Source organism: Dermacentor variabilis, chromosome 4 (genome assembly GCF_050947875.1).
Source record: "Dermacentor variabilis isolate Ectoservices chromosome 4, ASM5094787v1, whole genome shotgun sequence".
Taxonomy (NCBI): Eukaryota; Metazoa; Arthropoda; class Arachnida; order Ixodida; family Ixodidae; genus Dermacentor; species Dermacentor variabilis.
Genome location: NC_134571.1, coordinates 144,445,310 through 144,464,194, shown reverse-complemented (window position 1 = coordinate 144,464,194; position 18,885 = coordinate 144,445,310). Strand labels below are relative to the sequence as shown.

Here is an 18,885-nt window from a genome sequence, read left to right as displayed (position 1 = left end):
GGTGAATTCCACAGCACCGGCAGTTGGGGGTAGTGTAGACGTCCGGAAATATAAGGTGGAGGCGGGCGGGTGAAGGGTACGTGTTTGTTTGTAGTAGACGCAGGGTGGTAGCCTGCGCCCGGCTGAACTTTGGGTGAGGCGGGGGGAAGATTCGGCGACTGAGGTGAAATGCCTTAACGAGATCGTTATAAGTTGTCAGACTGTCCCTGGTGTCCAACTCATCTCCAGTGACTCCGGCGCGGTTGACTAGACCTCGCGCAATGGAGTGGGTGACCTCGTTGAGATTGGGGAGGTGTGGGTGGACAGGGCCCGCATGGGCCGGGATCCATGTTAGGGAGATTATGCTGTCTTTAGAGTGTGGTGCCTGGCAGAGGATGCGAAGAGCTTGGGGAGAAATACGGCCTTTGCTGAAGTTAGTAACGGCTGAGCGAGAGTCACACACTATGGTGTGACAGGTGGGATCCAAAGTGGCCAGGGCGATGGCCACCTGAGATCGTTGTTGGGCTTCAATGAGTTCGGAAAGGTTGTTGTGAACTCCCAGTTGGTTGAAGAGTTCAGTGCTGGTGCAATGCGGGAGCCCAAGTGCTTGCTTGTAGACCCCTCGTATGAGGGTGTCGAGCTTGTTTTGCTCAGCCCGGTACCAGTTGAGGTACGCAGCAACGTACGTAATGTGGCATATGACAAATGATTGGACGAGTCGGAGAAGGCTTTCTTCTTTGAGTCCTCCTCGTCGGTTAGATATACGTTTAAGAAGTCGTAGGGTGTTTTGCGATTGGGCACAGATCTTGTTGAGAGCCAAGGCGTTGGAGCCGTTGGTAGAGATGGTGAGACCGAGAACCCGGATACTAGGGACGTGTGGGATAGGACTGCCATCTTGAAGGCGTAGGGTGATGGCGTCACAGGGTCGGTGATCAGATTGGTGTTTGGGAGGGCGACCCCGCTGAATGGGCTTGTATAACAGAAGCTCCGATTTAGCCGGCGAACAGCGCAGTCCGGTCCCTTGGAGATAGGCTTCAACCGTGTCAATCGCCGTTTGGAGGGCTGATTCCACTTGACCATCACTACCTCGGTACGACCAGATGGTGATGTCGTCGGCGTAGATGGTATGGTTGATATTGTCGACTTGCTGTAGGTGCTTGGCAAGGCCAATCATGACTAAGTTAAATAGCATGGGAGAGATAACTGAACCTTGCGGGGTACCTTTGCTGCCAAGGGGAAGCTGGTCTGATCGTAAATCCCCGGCCGAGAGGGTAGCCGTGCGATTGGAGAGAAAGTCACGGATGTAATTGTAGGCTCGCTCTCCCAGGTGGAGGTTGGAGACCTGGTCAAGGATAGCTGCATGGGAAATGTTATCAAAGGCTTGAGTGAGGTCGAGTCCGAGGATGGCTTTCATGTTACGGGAACGATCGTTTAGCACTTGATGCTTGAGCTGCAACATAGCGTCTTGAGTAGAAAGGTGAGGGCGAAATCCAATGATGGTGTGGGGATAGAGAGAGTTGTCCTCGAGGTGACTGTTGATGCGTGCTAAGAAGGCGTGTTCCATCACCTTGCCTACGCATGAAGTGAGGGAGATGGGCCTTAAGTTATTGAGGCTAGATGGTTTGCCAGGCTTTGGGATTAGGATAGCGTTGGCAGTCTTCCAGGCGGCTGGAAGGGCACCACTGCGCCAGCAATCGTTGATGTAGTCAGTCAGATGGGACACGGACTCGTCATCGAGATTGCGAAGGCTTTTGTTATTGACCCCGTCTGGCCCTGGAGCAGAACGACCGTTAAGCTTGCGTAGAGCGGCATGTATTTCAGATACGCTGAAATCGGCGTCTAGTGCAGGGTTGGGGCTACCGATGTAATTGCTGTGTGGACTGACTTGTCCCCTGGAGATATATCTGGTACAGAGGTAGTCAAGCACCTGTTGTGGACCTTGCTTAAGGGTCTCCGTATAAAGGAGCTTCTGCAGCCGATCCTGTTGGGTGGTGCGGGTGGTGGTATTATCCAGCAGATGTTTGAGGAGTTTCCACGAGGAAGGGCGATGAAGTTGTCCATCCACCGTGTTACACAGCTCAGTCCATTGTTGCCGGCTGAGGGTTTGACAATGCTCCTCGATGGCTGTGTTCAGTTTGGAGATCTTAGTTCTAAGGCGACGGTTTAGGCGCTGCCCCTTCCATCGAGCTAGGATAGAGGCTTTAGCCTCCAGAAGATGGGCGAGGCGGCTATCCATGCGTTCAACTGAGGCATCTGTAGTTACCACCCGAGTGGCCGTTTGAACATCAGTGCGTAGCGCTTGCATCCAGGTGTTAATGTCGGTAATGCCTTCTGCTGAGGTAGAACCTATGCGTATTTTTCGAAAAACGTCCCAGTCGGTAATGGTGAATTCTTTAGTGGGGGCAGGGGCGGCAGCGAGTTGGGGTAAAGAGAGAGCAAGGATATAATGGTCGCTGCCCAGGTCTTGCTGGGTATTGGTCCAGTGTGCATCGTTGATATGTTTGATGAAGGTGAGGTCGGGGGTAGAGTCCCGGGTAGTGGAAGTACCGAGGCGTGTAGGAAAGGAGGGATCCGTGATGAGCGTAAGGCCTAAGTCGTGGTAATCTTGCCAGAGGTTGCGAGCTGCAGCTTCCGTGCGAACGTAGCTCCAGCCTGTATGGGCGAGGTTGAAATCACCGCCGATGAGTAGGGGGTGCGTTCCAGCTACGTGAAGAGCCTTCTTAAAGAGGGTGAGGAAGCGACACCTTGCTTTATCCTTGGGGCTATTGTAAATGTTCAGAAGGAAGATGCATTCTTTCCGTTTACGATTGGGAATTAATTCGAGGAATAGATGTTCGATGTGAGGACTATTGAGATCATGTTCAATAACAGGAATACGACGCCGTACTAGGGTGGAGACCCTGTGAAGAGGGTGGGTGGTATGGAAGGTTTGATAACCGGGAAGCGTGGTCGGGGCGTTGTTGGTTTCTTGAAGTAGGATAGCATCCGGGCGGCGGGTATGTTGGCGTAGGTATTGATTGAGTACCGGTTGTTTATGGTGAAAGCCTCGGCAGTTCCACTGCCAAATGAGGGCGTCTTGATTAGTGTGAGCCATGATGGGAGATGGTGGATGTCGCCATCGGCGTCCCGGAAGGGTCGCAGACGGGGGCGGCATGGCTAGGAGGCGTGAGAATATGAGTTTCCAGGTTGGTCACGCATTGGACAATACCAATGAAGGCTTGCTGGATGGAGTCCAGTGCATGTTGGAAAGTGCTAATAGTTGTTTGAAGTGAGATGAGCATGTCTTTGACTTCAGAGCGGACCTGGCCCGTGGCTCCATCTTGCAGGGCTCTCTTCTTGGGGGCGGGAGTCGAGGGGGCCTCCTGACTAGGGGCAGGGACGTTCTGTGCGATAGGTGTAGGGGCTGGTGTTTGGGTCTGTTTGAGGTCTCTAACCTCCTGCGAGAGTTTAGTGAGGAGATCGCGTAGAATGGCGTTCTCGCGCTTAAGCTGAGCTATTTCTGGGTTTTCTGGTGAAAGAGGAGGGTAGGTGACTTGTGTGTTGGCGATCTTACGACCCTCTCGCGAGGTGCCCATGAGAGCGTCTGCGAAGCTCACCTTGCTGTGGTTGGTAGATGTGATGCGTGAAGCCGATGCAGACCGGGATCTTGAACGTTGTTGCCTGGATCGAGATGGAGTTCTGGAGCGGGAACGGCTCCCCCTTGACGGTGCGCGGGAGCGTGGCCTGGTTCTGGTGCTGAGGGTGGAGGAGCCGGCTTGTTTATAGGGGGCTTGGCTGGTTGTTCGTCGTTCTCCGATACGCTTGCGGATGACGTACGGGGCTTTATATCGAGCGGCACAGCTTTTGTCCGCGGTGAGATGGGGACCACCACAGAGCGAGCACTTAGGGTTACAGTTATGGTCGGCGGGGGGGTTGCGGACACCGCAGCCCCGGCATATCTTGTTATTTGGGTAGGGACAAACGTCCATACGGTGTCCGAGGCGGCCACACTGGTAACAAATGTCAATTTGCTTCCGATATAGCGAACATGGGAGTAACGTGGAACCGTAGCGGACCTGATAAGGCACATCCAGTCCGTCAAAAGCGATTATCACTGTTGTAGTAGAAGCGATGCGCTTGGCTGCCAAGGCTGTCGGGTTTCGGGCAGTGACAATTTTGTTGTGGATCTGCTGGGGAGTCTCCGTGAGTGGGATGCCACGGATGACCCCCTTCGTCGTGTCCTCAGCTGCGGTTTCATATGCATTGACCTCGTGGTTGACGCCGTTCACATGGATAGAGCGAATTAGAGCGTACCGGTCTGCATGGTCCGGGCGAGGTGTGCTGACGACAACGATGTTTTGTTGCGTATTCGGGCAGACAGTGTCTCCTGAGCTTTCTTCGTCCGTGAGGTTGGCTGCTTGGAGAATGGCGGTGGTTACCACGGGACTGCCGATCTTGGCTATATGAAGGGCGCCCTTGGGGCGGATGACAATCTTGATATCCTCCGTCGGAAGCGGTGGCATGCGGCCCGCCTTCAAAACTTGAGCTTTAACGGGCTGCCTCACCCGAGAGCGGGGCCGGCTACTTGGGGCTTGAGATGATTCATCGGCCGGGGTCAAGTTGTCCGTGCCGCGGTTTGAGCGGCGGGATCGTGCAGTGAGCCAGCCAGACTGGGCGGTCACTTCATCTGGCGAAATATCCTGGCCGGCGACCTGGATCTCCATAGCGAAGACAGAGGTGCGGGATCACTCTGGTAGGAGATGTAAACGCCGCGCGCCGAGGCGCGACACGCCGCCGAGACCCAGTCGGTGCAGTCGGAGGCTTAACGACCGGCCAGCTAGGCTTAGCGCGGCGGCGACGTGGCGGGTGGAGAAAAGGTGCGGTTCCCAGGAAAATGGAAAGTCCCACCTGAAAGCGAGGTGTCCACAGAGTCCGGAGAACTTCAAGAATCGTTTGGTGAAAACTTTAGGTCGCTAACCACAGAGAAATCTGCGATAACACTTCTCTCAGTGTCTACACCAACGACATATTCTAACCTAATTCCACAAAGTGAGAAATCATGTTCCTATTCGTAATTGCTACATTCTAATCCTTAGTCAATTATATGCAAATGACGCTCTAACTAAATGACTGAAGCAAGTAAAATATCGGTGGAATATTACAGGAAACCCAATTTAAAGAACAACTGTAATGAAGATAACTGCTTTGAAAGCACCCTAAATCACTCTCGCCCGAAAAGTGAACCATCGACAGCGATTGCAAAGTATTAGGCAATTAGACGAAGTAAGGTACACACAGTATTATCGACCGTACCGACCGTACATCCGCTTAGTAATGAGTTTAAAAAGCATGGTGTCGTGAGCAGCCTGGCAAAAGTGAACATATCTCACTCGAAGAGCACTAGCACTTGCAGTCACAACGCTGGCGTGATGAAGCGAGTCGGCAACGGGGAATATAAACGCCTTGCATTGCATCTCCCAGGCACTAGCCGTTTTGGCTCGTTCATGGCCTTTGCACCCGCCGCAGATTACCTCGACGATCGGCGGCGGGCAACGCATGCGCTCATATGCGCGGACAACTATGCGCAGTCAAGGCAGCGCTAAAGAAAGACGCGCACCCTCATCGTACCCCTAATCGCGCGCTTGATCACGTTAACCGACACTCAGCTCGCCCCCCGCCCCTTTTCTAGCGCAGGCTTGAGCACGTGACATCCAACACTAGGCGCGAGTAGACGGCGCGCATCAAGCCACACGTTTGCTCTCGCACCCACAACGTACGGTGCACAGCGCGTGATGTGATCTTACAGCACTTCGACTTTATACGTGGCATCACGGAGTCGGTGATGGTTATGGTAGAAATTCGCCTTGACTGTTCATATATTCACAATAAAATTGTTCGTCTATCCTGGGCACTGAATTACTCATAAGATATGAGTGCTCATTGATTTGAATACCATTGTCTCTCCCTGCCAACTGGCTCTCGTAATGGCAATCGAGAATACTTTAGTGAAGGAGCGGTGTTTACTAGCGTGAATGGCCGGCGTGATGTAGCAAGAAATTCGGCGAAGCTTCTTAGCCACCTCAATTAGGTTCGTAGGAGTTTATAGGACTGTCATCATATATTATTAAACTATCGCATGCACCCACTCAAAGAGGACGATGTTCTTTACTTGCACTTGGCGGTAACACGTTGCGAATTTTCACAGGTTATAAAGAGTCCTCACTAGACTGTATATTCTCTCTTTTGACACACTGAATGAGAAAGAAACAACTTGTGCTTAATCTGTGACAGGCCTTCTTTTTCAAGCCTTTTTTTCTGCATATTCAAAGTAGTGTACATAAGCACTGTATTATGGAACACAGGACAATTCTAGGCTAACTTGCGCCATTCTTTACCTAACGCTACCAGATTTACTTGCGGTGCTTATTGCCGTACTTACTGAAACAGATCCTTGATAACTGGTCAAAGCAACAGCAGCCGAATACCATCGCTCAGTTGGAGCGTCCACCCTCGTTCCAAACCAGAGTGCATCCTTTTGCTGATCGTCGACAACTTGTGTGACATTCAGTGTCTCCGTCGCGCCAGCGATGAAGAACCAGAAGCGGAGACACCTGTTCTTCCTGGTGTCGTATGAGCCTGGAGGGCTCACCATGCGGCCATTGGGAGGGTTCACCAGGGCAAATCCGCCTAAAAAATTAAATAGTGTTTTTTTACGTGGTAAAACTACGATATGATTCTGGGGCACGTCGTAGCTGGAGACTCTGGAATACTGTCGACCCCAGTACACTGTCGACCCGAAGATACTGTCGACCCCAGTGTCCCTGGGGTGGACATTTTCTGCACTTCAGCCCCATCAAAATGCGACTGTCGTCGCCCGGATTGTACCCGAGACTTCGAGCTCAGCAGCGTAACGCTATAGCTACTGGACTACCAAGACGGGTATGCAAAGTCGCCTGCTTGTTAATGATTGCCACGAGGGTACCTTAGGGCCACAAGATTGCTGTTCAGAGTGTGTTATAAATCTCATGCTGAATAGAATAATTCACACAACACAATTCAATAAGAATATCTGCATGCTGCAATGTGAGTTCTGTTTGAAGCGCATGCGAACTGCTGGAGTTTAGAGACCCTGTAATACTAAAGCTTTCCACGACGTCACAGGTTCTCAAGTTTATTTTCACGTTTGGTAAGGCAGCACCTAAGGCAACCGAATGCGTAAAAACCTGCATACTCATATTCAGGTGCTAATATTTTCCTGATCACCGACACGAATCCAAAGCTTTCCTACTGAGTAATTTGTCATAGCTCGCATGTAACGTTTAGGCACGCTAAGCCACCGCCACCCTAAATCAAATTAGAAATCTGCCTTGATTATAGGAGCTAGGAGTGCCTCTAGATTATGAATCCGAAGAGACATCTCTGAAAATTTCGCGGAGGTTTCATTCTGGCAACATGCGTTTCAATAATAACAGCCGTTGGCTGCTGCTGATGATCATGTATGGAGCTTAATAGCACAAGGTTCAGGTACGGCTACATGGCGCCAACAGTACTTTGCTGAATAGAAGGATGTCAGAAAACTACGCAATGTCCCACTCTTACCTACAGCTGACTGGCTTCCGTGGTCTGCCGTGGGTAGCATGACACTGCTGCCTTTTGTTACTTCCCAGTTGTGAAGTTCCCAGCCACATGATCCAGTTTCAAACGTGCACACTATTAGGATCGAAAGAAATGCGTAGTTTAGAAAAAAATGGTATACAACTTAGTATACAACGCCTCTTCGGTCAAAGGGAGCATTGTGTAGTCTTTTTATTTTAAAATTTTCCTATTGAAGGAAGTGGGCGCGCAAGAACCGAAGCACTTGTTTGTCTGGTGACAATTCTGCAAAGCAAACACGCTGTGAAGCAAACGAATGAAAGTTTTAAAAATGAGAAAGGGCGTTGAGCACTTTGAGGAAAAGTATGTCAGTACTGAACTACAGTTAGTAAAATCATAATACTAAATTAATATGGAATGGTTCTAAATTTAAATTTAGTTTTGCGTTCTTTACTAGTGATAGGCGAGAAAACTTGCAGGTTGGAAATCAAGCCCCTAGTGGGTGTCAAACCCACAAACTCTAAATGTGACCAATGAGCGCTAGAAATTAAGACACGGCAGCGGCTCGCATTTCTCCTGGGGGCTATTGTTCTGGCTACCTACGTGCTTGTGTTCGTAACACTAAGAATGTTAGACGACTCAATCGCGCAGTCACAAAACTGAATCTGGCACATCCGTTCGAGCAGAAACTGTGGATATAAGAAATAAGTGAGAAAGTAACGAATATGGGTGTACTCCATTTTAGTCGTACAGGCAGATGTCAAACGACCACTGCCCCTTCCTTACATAGCTCTATTTGAAGTGTCCGGGAGCCCGATTTTCTGGTTGTCCCAGTATGAAATGTTCTAAAAAATATCGCTCGTGGGTACAAGCGACATTAAGATGAACGCAGCATCAAAGTAGCACGTACTGCAGCATTAGGCGCTATCCTTTTGAATTTGTATTTTTCGTTTTGCTGCTGCAATTCCGTTCTTTCGCTGTCCGTTTCATCGTTTTTCTTCTGCTCCTTTATGACTAAAAATGATATGTAGCTTTTACTGTCGCTTCGCATTGCTTATTCAAGTCATTCCGCTGTCATGCTACATTGTTCTATTCTTCAGAATCTTCGCCATAGCCTTCCGTTTTCTTTCAAAATCTTTCCTCGAGGCCCTTCGTTGTTGTTACACCTTTCACGCCTTTTACTTTATTCGGAGCTTCCCTTCCTCTTCCTAGCTTTTCCTAGTAAATAGCTTCGAATGCCACTGTGTACCGGCCCTGTTATCGGCCGGGGCAGTTTGGACCACTGATTTCTCATATTTGTTGGTGTATCGACCTAACAGCAAAGCCTTCAAGCGCTTTCACAACACACCAATTTACATACCTCGGTTTTACTGTCACACCGTTAGAAGCTTTTTCGTTGTGTTACGATGTCTCACCAATTTAGTGACAATGACTGTTTTTTTCTTTCTGTTTGTATCCTGCATTTCACTTACAAGATATACAGTTTCAAATTATCATTATTGTCCCATCATCCATTTTTCCTGTTCTCCGTGCTGTTTGCAGTGTGTTGTGCCGATATGCTACTCACCCTTCATCGTCTCAATATGGGCCGAGAAAGGTCCTTGTAGCACTAAAGTGAAACTGATCGCCAACGTCTGCATTTTAAGAGTTGCTTACATTTGCGCAAAGTAGGTTGTTACAAGGCAAGCACTTCTGCTAGCATGAGCAATGTAGCTCTCGGTATACCCAGCATTTCTTTCGTATTTTAAAAGCTTCAAAGGCCCCCGCAACAGGGAATGAGCGTAAAGTATTGATGCTGCACAATAACACTTTGTTCTTACCATTCTTTGCGTCACATGAGCCATTCTTGAGCTCGAAGTTGTCGATGGCAATCATACCAGGGTTTTGAGGTTTCAAAATGGCCTCAAAAACAAGCTGCAAGTGTAGCGAAATAACTTGGATAAATAGCACAAAACCTAAGCAATTGATTATTACAAGCATACTCGCATTTGTGCTTAAGTTTAGAATAACTGAATGATTGTCCTAAAATGAATTTAGGAAGCTTGTTTGTAGTTTCATTGTAGTATCAAGATATGCCTGTGCAGCACCTGCCGCGGTGTTTTCATGGCCCAGGCAACTGATACATTGACATATTATTCTTTGTATATACCTACCATGCGCCTTTATCGATGAACGGTCGAAAGCTGATCGCATCAATTAAGATCATACATGCAACAATAAGTGTGTAAAACTACACTGCATGCACATTTGATGGATTAGTTGAGAAACCGAGCGAAAATGATAAAATCTGAAGTGCTTCTCATGATGTGCTGTTGAATTGGAGGTGAACTCATCGACAAGTATGTCCGATATAATGCTTACGCATATTTTAAAGCGCCCTGAACCACTTAACATAGAAGTCGAGAAATGTATTTGAAGTTCAATTAGAGTATTTCGGAAATACCTTGCCGCATGAAGTATTTCAATGCGCGCCGCAGCGGCAGAGTAATTTGCAATCGAACACGCCATTCGCGGTGCTTGCGCTCCTTCTTGAATACCTCGCACTGCGAAGGCTACGGCAGGGTGGCACATGCCTACTACGCTCCGCCTACTAACTCTCACCGTGGCGCAAAGTTCAAATCTGATTTCGGATGTTCACGTAGACGCCACCACTTCCGATTTTGACGCCAACAACGGGCGAAACGCGGTTGTCCTCAGTGAGCCGTAATGTATGTTAGGGACCACAGAGCCGCAGTACGGTCAACCGGTGGACTCGTCGAGGCACCCCGTGTAGGCCTCGGTATCTACGCTACGTCGCAGACCACAGCCACATGCAACTGTAGAGCGTACACGCCGAATTTGCTTTGTGCAGTTTGTACTACATGGTCTGAAGGACTGCTCGCGATCATATGCTCTAGTCTGGCCGTGCTACGTGGTGCGGACCGACTTTGTCCTGCGTCAGCTTGACCGAGGAATAGTAGCCGCATCCAACTTGTGCATTTCGAAGTGCTAACAATGGCTCAATACGAAGCGAAGTCTACCCATGCGTCTAACAAGGAGCGGTCAGGACTGAGCGTGCGCTGGCAAGCGTGCGTGTGGTCTGGCCTTAAGTTTCGAATGGTTCGAGGCTAGTTAAGTGCTTAAACCTAGTCGAAATTAGGGAGAGCTGATGGCTATGACATCTTTAAGCAGGGTGGCCAAAGTTTATTTCCTATGTGGGCCGCCACGACAGAGTGCGATCAGACGACAGTCGGCTTCTTGCGGAAGTGCATAGTTATTATCGACACTCATAGGCATATTTTCACTTACTTCAGCCTGTTTAATAAACTGCGTCAATAAATACGCAGAGTAACAGTGGAAAGAAGCGCACTCATCCGAACACTCTTCTTGATTTATGTCCGCTATAGGCCAAAAGCAGCCGCGTATGGGAATCTGCTATATGACGAAATAAAACGTCCAGAAACGAGTGAGGAGCAGGTGCCGTGCATGACTGCGAAACTTAGTTGCAATGTCCCCAGCAGCGTATGCTATCCACGGAGTGTTTTTTCACCAATCCCGACGGAGTGTTCAGGACGGCACCAGTTAAAAACACGTAATACGTTGGTTTTCAGTGTAAATTAATGGGGAAAATGACGCAGTCGGAGGCCGCAGACTTTAAAAACACTGTTAAATCCAGGCGCCTGTCATTTTTACTGACAGGTTAGGCGGTAGGCCGACATTGGCCCAGGAGTGAAAATATCAAATAAATTTTGCTAGTGAGAAAAATGATGAAAATTAGCTTTTAATTGCATACTTTAGGGACACGGTTATTTTGCGAAAAAAAAAGCTCAGGAGTTTTCAACTACGTCTGACCAGTACAAATCTTAAGGCTAGCACCCCTTTCGAAAAATTCGTCCCTAATGCTTGTCAGAAGATTCCTCGGCGGTCCAATTATAGGATAGTCCTAAATTGTTGGAGGAACGCTTTTCGGCAACAGTTAACTGAAATCACAATGTATTTCGTAGCGCCCTTTAAGCTGGCATATCGCAAAAGCGAGAGCCGCCGTGGTGGCGTAGCGGCTTCTTCGTCGCTCTGCTAAGCCCGAGGACGCCGGATCGAATCCTGGCTGCGGCGACCGCATTTACATGGGGGCGAAATGCAAAAACGCCTGCGTACCACGCATTAGCTGCCCGTTAGAGAACTCCAGGTGGTCAAAATTAATTCAAAGCCTCCCACTATGCGTGCCTCATAAGTATATCGTTGTTTGGCACTCTAAAGCTCAGCAAGTAGTACATTTTTCTTTTATTTCCAAAGTGGTGCTAAATTTAGGATACTTAGGAATTTAGGACAAAGCCAGATGTACCTTAAAGTTATTAATGAATAAGTTATTAGACTGGTTAAAGTATTAGCGAAATTATTGGCGAAATTGTTCGTGCTGCCAAGCACCGCCTAGCTGAGCATATCAGCAAAATTGCAGGAGCCTAGATATGGCATTTGTTAGTGCTGTTCGTAAAAGCAAATAGCTGCTCTAAATAAAGCTGGCAGGGGGCCACGATCAGTGCGCCTTTACTTCGCAAGTATCTCTGTATCTAATAAAGCTAAGGCGGAATATCATATCGAAAATGGCAAATTTGAGACTAAGGGATTACTAGCCCAATACAAGACGGGACACGAATGACTCGAAGACCACACAAGAGCGGAGCTGATTTGTTTTGTGAGCTGCAAGATTGTTAGTGAAATTTCTTAGGAGAAAATCTGCACCACCTAGCAAACTGCATTTATCAGAAATTTACATTAAACATTATTCAAATGAGTGAGAGCACGAATGCTGAGCACTATACAGTGGTTCTTTGCATCTGTCCCCTATTAAGTTGACGTTGGTCGAGCTTTACGAATGGAACGCTTCCGCTGTCGTGGGCATTGCTTTTAGAACGGCTTCGTTTCTACAAACCATGTGGCAAGAGAGCCCACAATTTCAACTTCTGCTGGTATTCGAAAATTTTACCCTAAACAACTATGATACATGGAACAGCATTATGTGTGCCTAGCATGCACTCCAAGGGAATGTTTACTTATGACTCTACAACTGGAGCATTTGAAAACTGAGCTTCAAGCTTACCTGGAATGGGTCGTCGGATAGCACTGGTATCTGCGCCTGCTGCCAAGCCTTGCCCTGAGGTCCAGAACGCGACCACAAGATGCTGGTCGCATTGTCCACGCGCCGTAGAAGGTTAAGCTGCCCGAGGTTTGGGTGCCACATGTTGTACCTGGGACGAGAACAACACCTCACCGCAAGCGCTCACAGTAACGTGAGCTAATCCCATTATGTAACCAGCAAATGAACGGCCATTCTTTTGGCTCATAGCCTTCAGGATCATACTATATTATTGGCCGGACATAGTTTCGCTTCAAGAGTGACAACGGAAGTCACCGTGAGAATGTTCAGACGGGCTGACGCCTTTTGTCAGCGTGAGTTTCCTGTCGCGTCAGTTTCAGGCACGTTGACATAGATGTCTAGCAGAATTGAAGACGATGATTACGATCGATCAGCTAACGTGGGCTCTATCTTACAATCACTTAATTACGAATGGATTGTTGCTTGTAGCCCAAATTTCCTTATTGACTATTAGGTTTGGTGCGAACGGCTCTCGCTTTTTTTTTACTGTTGCTGAAAATTTGACTTCGTTATCTATTCACGCCGCAGCATCTTTTTATAGCAGCAGGGTATTTCAATACAGAAGTTACTATGTTCGTGTGTAAATTTTTGGCAGAATAAAGGAATTATTGATACACGAGGATATAGAATATTGGAGAAGATAAGCCTTACCAGAATGTGAAACAGCGTCCATTTTCAGGTGTCGGGCTCATCCGGACAGAGACCAGGTGAGCAATTTTCTCCTGGAAGAACCTGTTTCTGGCATACATGTAGGCACCTAGGAGTGAAAGTTTTGTGGTTCAGTCTTTTGTAGAAAGAACCATCACAGAAGTCAGAGCTGCGTTTCGGGTTGAACTTTTCCCAATAAATAGGCACAATATCTTTCTGCATTCTGAGTCTCGTCATGCTTCACAGAAATATTGTTTGCAGCAACCCTAGGATTTAGTTCTGACAATTACTACCACATATCGGCTACACCGTCCACAAGGATACTAGCCTTTCTGAAGGGGTAAGGAACCACACGTTTCTATGGAGATTCTAGTCTTATGTGCGGTTTCCTGGAAAGTTTTCATCTCCGCCAACGTGAGTGCCAATTTGTTCACACTTTGCGGGCACTGCACAAATGCAAATTTGTGCATTTGCAATTGCGCGTGCTTGACATGCCCTTGCGTTACTCAGAGACACACAGAGGAAAGAGAGAATTATTATCGCCATCGTCAACATTCGCATCATCGAATCCATTGTAGCATAAAGGAACAATATTGCAGTACTATTGATAACTTTGGCTCTTGTATAGATTTCTCAGTTCGTGTGCGTACGCTGTGCTGAAAGGATACTTTTTATGCACTCGTACATTCAGGGCCTTGTCTCGTCAGTTCTTATTATTTAGTTTGCCTGTGATGCTGTAACTGACAGTATAAATATCTGACACTGTGCCGATTGAGTCAGAATGGCACGCACCGTTGCGCGCCCCGCTGTCCGTGGGCTGCCACCTGAGTCTCGCTGTTCCTGCGCCCCCGGTGTAAAGCACCCATCTTAGGGTGGCGGCTGAGCGTTCTGGAAACCATCCGCAGTCGAGGGGCGCCGAGAAGTCGCAGCTCACATGACGGGAGGCCTCCCCTGAAAATGGTAAAGGTCATCTGGTCTATTCTAGAAATATTCAGGCCTCAGCGGCGTGGAAAGAGAAAAAGCTTTTATCTTAGTTTCTTCGCGAAAAAAAAGTAAGGCAACGCTAAAGGCCGGTAATTGTGACAAACCTTCGACCCGAGTGGAAGAACAGTGAATCACTCACGAATCAGTGATTTCATGAGTGGCGCACGTACAATGCACATTCAGAAATTGAGAGAACAAAAATAAATAGTTACAATATGGTACAATCGATCATAAAAAATCTCGTGTATTATGAGTGAGCCATATGATGGACACAATATTTATTTGTACTATAGCGATCATAACTGATTTTTTTTAATACATAACTAAATGATGTTGATTGCGAGAAAGCACGAATATTGAATATGAAGAATGAGTGACGAAGTCCCAACCCTCCTGCTCTTCATTCTAAATTGCGTACCAACAAGACGGTCAAGTTAGCCATATAGAGCCATCAAACTAGCAGAACAGAATAAAGCGGAGCAAGGAAAGTTGAACAATATAAACAAACACAGACACGCACAAAGACAGTAGCCGAATCGCACAAGAAGACTAATGCATAGGCATGCTCACTTCTGCAAATAATTTTGATGTGAAAAACGTAGAGGTGATCAATTTGTGGGGCTCTTGATTAAGGCTATGGTAAGACCTTGCATTCTATCCTTAGACAAATTGACATCAGTTATGCGCTTACTGAAGCAATGTTTTCTGTAAAAACTAAGCAGAAACAACAAGTAGACACGGGAAAATATTGAAAATGAATTATTTTTTGTTAACATGTTCAAGAAATATATCACTACGTGCGCCATCACGTAACAGGACTCGATAATGATTCATTTGATAAACAGACACGAAACACAATCACTTGGCGATGAAATTTCTAGATATAGAGACTAGCGAGATAATAAACGCTGTTAAACGACTATCGTCCAGAAAAAATGTCAATACGTAAGATAAACTCCGAAATAACACAACAAAGTTAATCATTATGCTACTTAAAAACAAATCTACTTTTGCACTCTGGCGTTCCTAAACAAAGCAACATTCTAAATTTTCTATTCTTTAGTGATGTAAATTAGGACAGGGACTATGATGAATAAATGAACACTAAGACTTGAAATACTATCTATCTAAGCGCTGAACGTAACGAATTTAACAAATGTGTATAGCTTAGGTACAAGACCTTGTAATTTATTGGTACTTATTAATTCATTAACACTATTCCGGTGAGAAGTTGACGCATTTAATAGAAGCAAAATGCCAGGACCTTTCAAGACAACTCATCAACCACGGAAAAAGCCTTCACTTTATATATACACTATTGCGGCTTTAAGCCACGTCAAAATATACTCTTAAGATGCACAGTTGCAAGGGGTGAAAACAAATGCCTTGGCACTTCTGGTCATACGCTGTTTTAAAGTCATTCAATGTGTCAGCATACGACGCATTAAATTTCCATGCACTCACATCCTTCACTCTGGGTGTCTGGATGACAGTTGAGGTACTTGGTCTGATCGATACTCATTCCAGGTGCGCCGGCTTCATAAAAGAACTGCGAAGTAGAAAAAGGAATTCTACTGAATAACGCGACCAAAGAAAGCTTCTTTTCGTGAAATTGTCATGGTATGCTCATAAAAGCGGGAAACACTGCACTCCTATGAAGCTGTCTGAGTAACGATCAAGGTTCACACCTTGGTGATAACCTCGGCACGGGTTCGAGTCACCGTGGTGTCCTGCTATCGATGCTTTCGAATGTAGTGTTACAAGGTCTCTTCATCAAAGACTCGCAGTGCCATTCGGCATCACAGACTACCAAGTCAAGTTCACGCAGTCTCCCGATCAACTCAGTCAGCTCTGACGGAGTCTGGGCAACGTTCCGACTTCAGCTGCTGGCATGGGCGTTGTGTACGCAGGCTTATTAGCGTTCCTGCTAGGGAGCTGTGTGCATGCCATATAAGGTGGTGCGCACACACTGGCCTGAGGGCCACGGACAAGAAACGTTCAACTACATATACCTCCTCCTTTATAGGGTGCCGACAAACGGCGATGGTTTTCCGTCGGTCTCGTGTCGCGCAGCATTGTATCTGCAACGCCAGTAACACTGACGTTCCTCGCCACGCACGCCAGTGTTTTGACAGGCCTGCTTTTTCCCCAAGGTGATGTTCCAGCTGCTCTCTATAAGGAGTCTCACGTGTTGAGTTGCGTCATGGAGCACCGCGGGAGAAGCTCAAGCGCAACGTCAAACCTGGCTACTATTTTGAGCGCCAGTGCTTTCAGTGCTTCGCTAATCGTCGAAACTGACATTTTCCTTAATATATAAAAAAAGTTATATCGGAAGCTCAAGCACCGCGAATAGCCTCAGGGTGCCGCTGGTTTAGCGAATCGAACGCCAGCTGATATTTACCGAGCGAGCTGCAGTTGCACCTGGAAAATTAAATATATTATTGCTTGGCTGCATAGGAGGACCCTATAACCATAGTATTGTAACCTCTACCCGCTGTTACGGTAAAAAGAAGCAGTGGAAACGTATATGTGCACTAATTACTCATACAGATGCAATGGCCAACCCGCACTAGTAGATGCAAGCTCTCTACTACAACTTAATTTGGACGTATTTTCAAGGACAGACAGGGCTGCTTACATCCTCAGTAACAATATTTACATTTTTATAAAGTTGGCGTTTTGCTGTGAATATATTTGTGGACACACAGCTACACCAATCAGAGCTTCAAAGATGGAAAAATCAGTGTTGTTCTTTACTGCTTCTTCAGACTGCGTGTATTTTTGCATTTCGATCACCTAAGACGTAAGCCCAGCGTTTGTATGAACTATGCAATAAATATAATTTTTCGATGGGCTTTGCTGGTAGAAAAAGAGAGCAAGGACAGGAAAGGCCGGGAGGTCAACCAGACGAGCACCAGGTTTGCTACCGTACACTGGGGTTAGGTAAAGGGAATGGAAAGAGGAGAAAGGGAGAGAGTAAGCACTAACTGCGTGTGGGAGGATACACAGGGACACTATAACTGGTCTCTTAAGCCTGTACACTTCAAGTAGTGTACTAGTGCACGAATCGCTTTTCGTGCCAGTGACGGGTGTGGTCACGGTCCGAGTATCTTTGACTCGGTGAACGGTCTTGAGTCTAGTCGGATAAATGTTTTTTTTTCCGCGCAGAGAGGTGTTGTTCGTCATAGCAATGGCAGGCACACAATAGGTGCCCGATGGTTTCCTAGCATCTACATGAGTCGCACACCGGGCTCTCGACCTGTCCCATATGATAGGAGTAGGCGTTCGTGAACCCCACTGCCAACCGCAAGTGGCACAGAAAGGTTGTTTCGCAGCGAGAAAAGCTAGATGGTCGCTGTAGCCGTAGCATGGGGTCCAGTATATGCAATCGGTAATTGAAGGTACTTCAACTCCAGAAATATTGTGACTTTTTGCGTGCAAGTAGGCGAAGTTACCCGGCAACGTCCGATCTCGCCAAAGGTATTGGACGCGTCTGGGTGTCTTCGTGGGCAGATCGGCAGCTTTGCTCAATTTACTACAAAAGCAAGCGGGTGCGATGCCAATGAATAGCGCTTAGAAAATACACATTTGAGGACAGTGCAAGTAAAGAATTTTAGTGTAGGTTTCACTGTTTGAACTGTATAGGCCGTTTGACTAGCAATGCATGCTAGACGTGGTAGTTAGTAAACCTGGGGGCGTTAAACCAATCCTTTGTTTTAGCATGTCTTTTAACCGCACTTTATTCCTCTTAGCCACAAGTAGCAGACCGAATCTGAGGAATTCGACAAGCATTAACGTTTTAAATCAGCCACAGCAAGAATAATATGCAGAAGTAAGGCAATACAAGGCTAGAGGCTTGGGGGAGAATGGCGCCTGCGTATGAGACACGGCATGCAAGTAAGGTCGTTAAATTCTTCTTCATGGGTAGGGGACACTCGTCAGTAGATAGCCATACACAAAGAAAGACCCTGTAATCGTCGATTTCTTTATCTCACCCTCGCTCCAGCATCCCAGTTCCCCGTCTTAATAGACGCCTTGGTCCATCTGCCGGTTTGCACTCGTCCAGTCAGCACTGAGAGCTGATGCGCTGTTGAAGACGCAGTGCTCGTTGCTGATTTAGGCAAAACTCCAAAAATGAGAATGGATGAAGCTGCGGGAGAGAGAAAAACGAAATCATTAACTAATCTGATGTGTCCTGGTTTGATTGTTTCGCAAGGCAAACACTGCTTTTTATTCGCGTGGTTTAAAGAAAAATAGACACTCAATCCACTGTTTTTTTTCTTCACCGGCTGGTATACATTATGTGACTGTCTCGTTCTGCTGCTGGCCTAATACCAGCAACATATATTGCATTCCAACCAAGTTCGCGTCAAACCATACGTCACGGAAATCTAAGTGCTCAATGTTGTCTTAGAACATTTTACTGAGTCGTCCCTAACATGATTTACCAAAAGCTTCTGGTGGTAAAAACTACGCCATTGAAAAACCCTGGATGCAAGTGCTGTTTGAGCCATCACGATTGGTCAGTGTTTTGCTATTACAAAGTAACGCTGAATTAAAAAGTTCCA

At 47.1% G+C, this 18,885-nt stretch overlaps 1 protein-coding gene across 1 annotated transcript in view; it reads right to left on the bottom strand.

Moving 5' to 3' along the window:
- Window positions 1-18,885, bottom strand: part of LOC142579876 (MAM and LDL-receptor class A domain-containing protein 1-like) — a 120,456-nt gene that overhangs the window by 34,685 nt on the left and 66,886 nt on the right. Inside the window, exons 29-36 of the mRNA XM_075690513.1 lie at window positions 18,313-18,467; window positions 15,782-15,866; window positions 14,126-14,284; window positions 13,337-13,442; window positions 12,629-12,776; window positions 9,372-9,465; window positions 7,558-7,668; window positions 6,398-6,645 (exon numbers count right to left, since the gene is read on the bottom strand). Coding sequence (XP_075546628.1) covers window positions 6,398-6,645; window positions 7,558-7,668; window positions 9,372-9,465; window positions 12,629-12,776; window positions 13,337-13,442; window positions 14,126-14,284; window positions 15,782-15,866; window positions 18,313-18,467 — 1,106 coding nt within the window. The remainder of the gene's footprint in view (window positions 1-6,397; window positions 6,646-7,557; window positions 7,669-9,371; window positions 9,466-12,628; window positions 12,777-13,336; window positions 13,443-14,125; window positions 14,285-15,781; window positions 15,867-18,312; window positions 18,468-18,885) is intronic.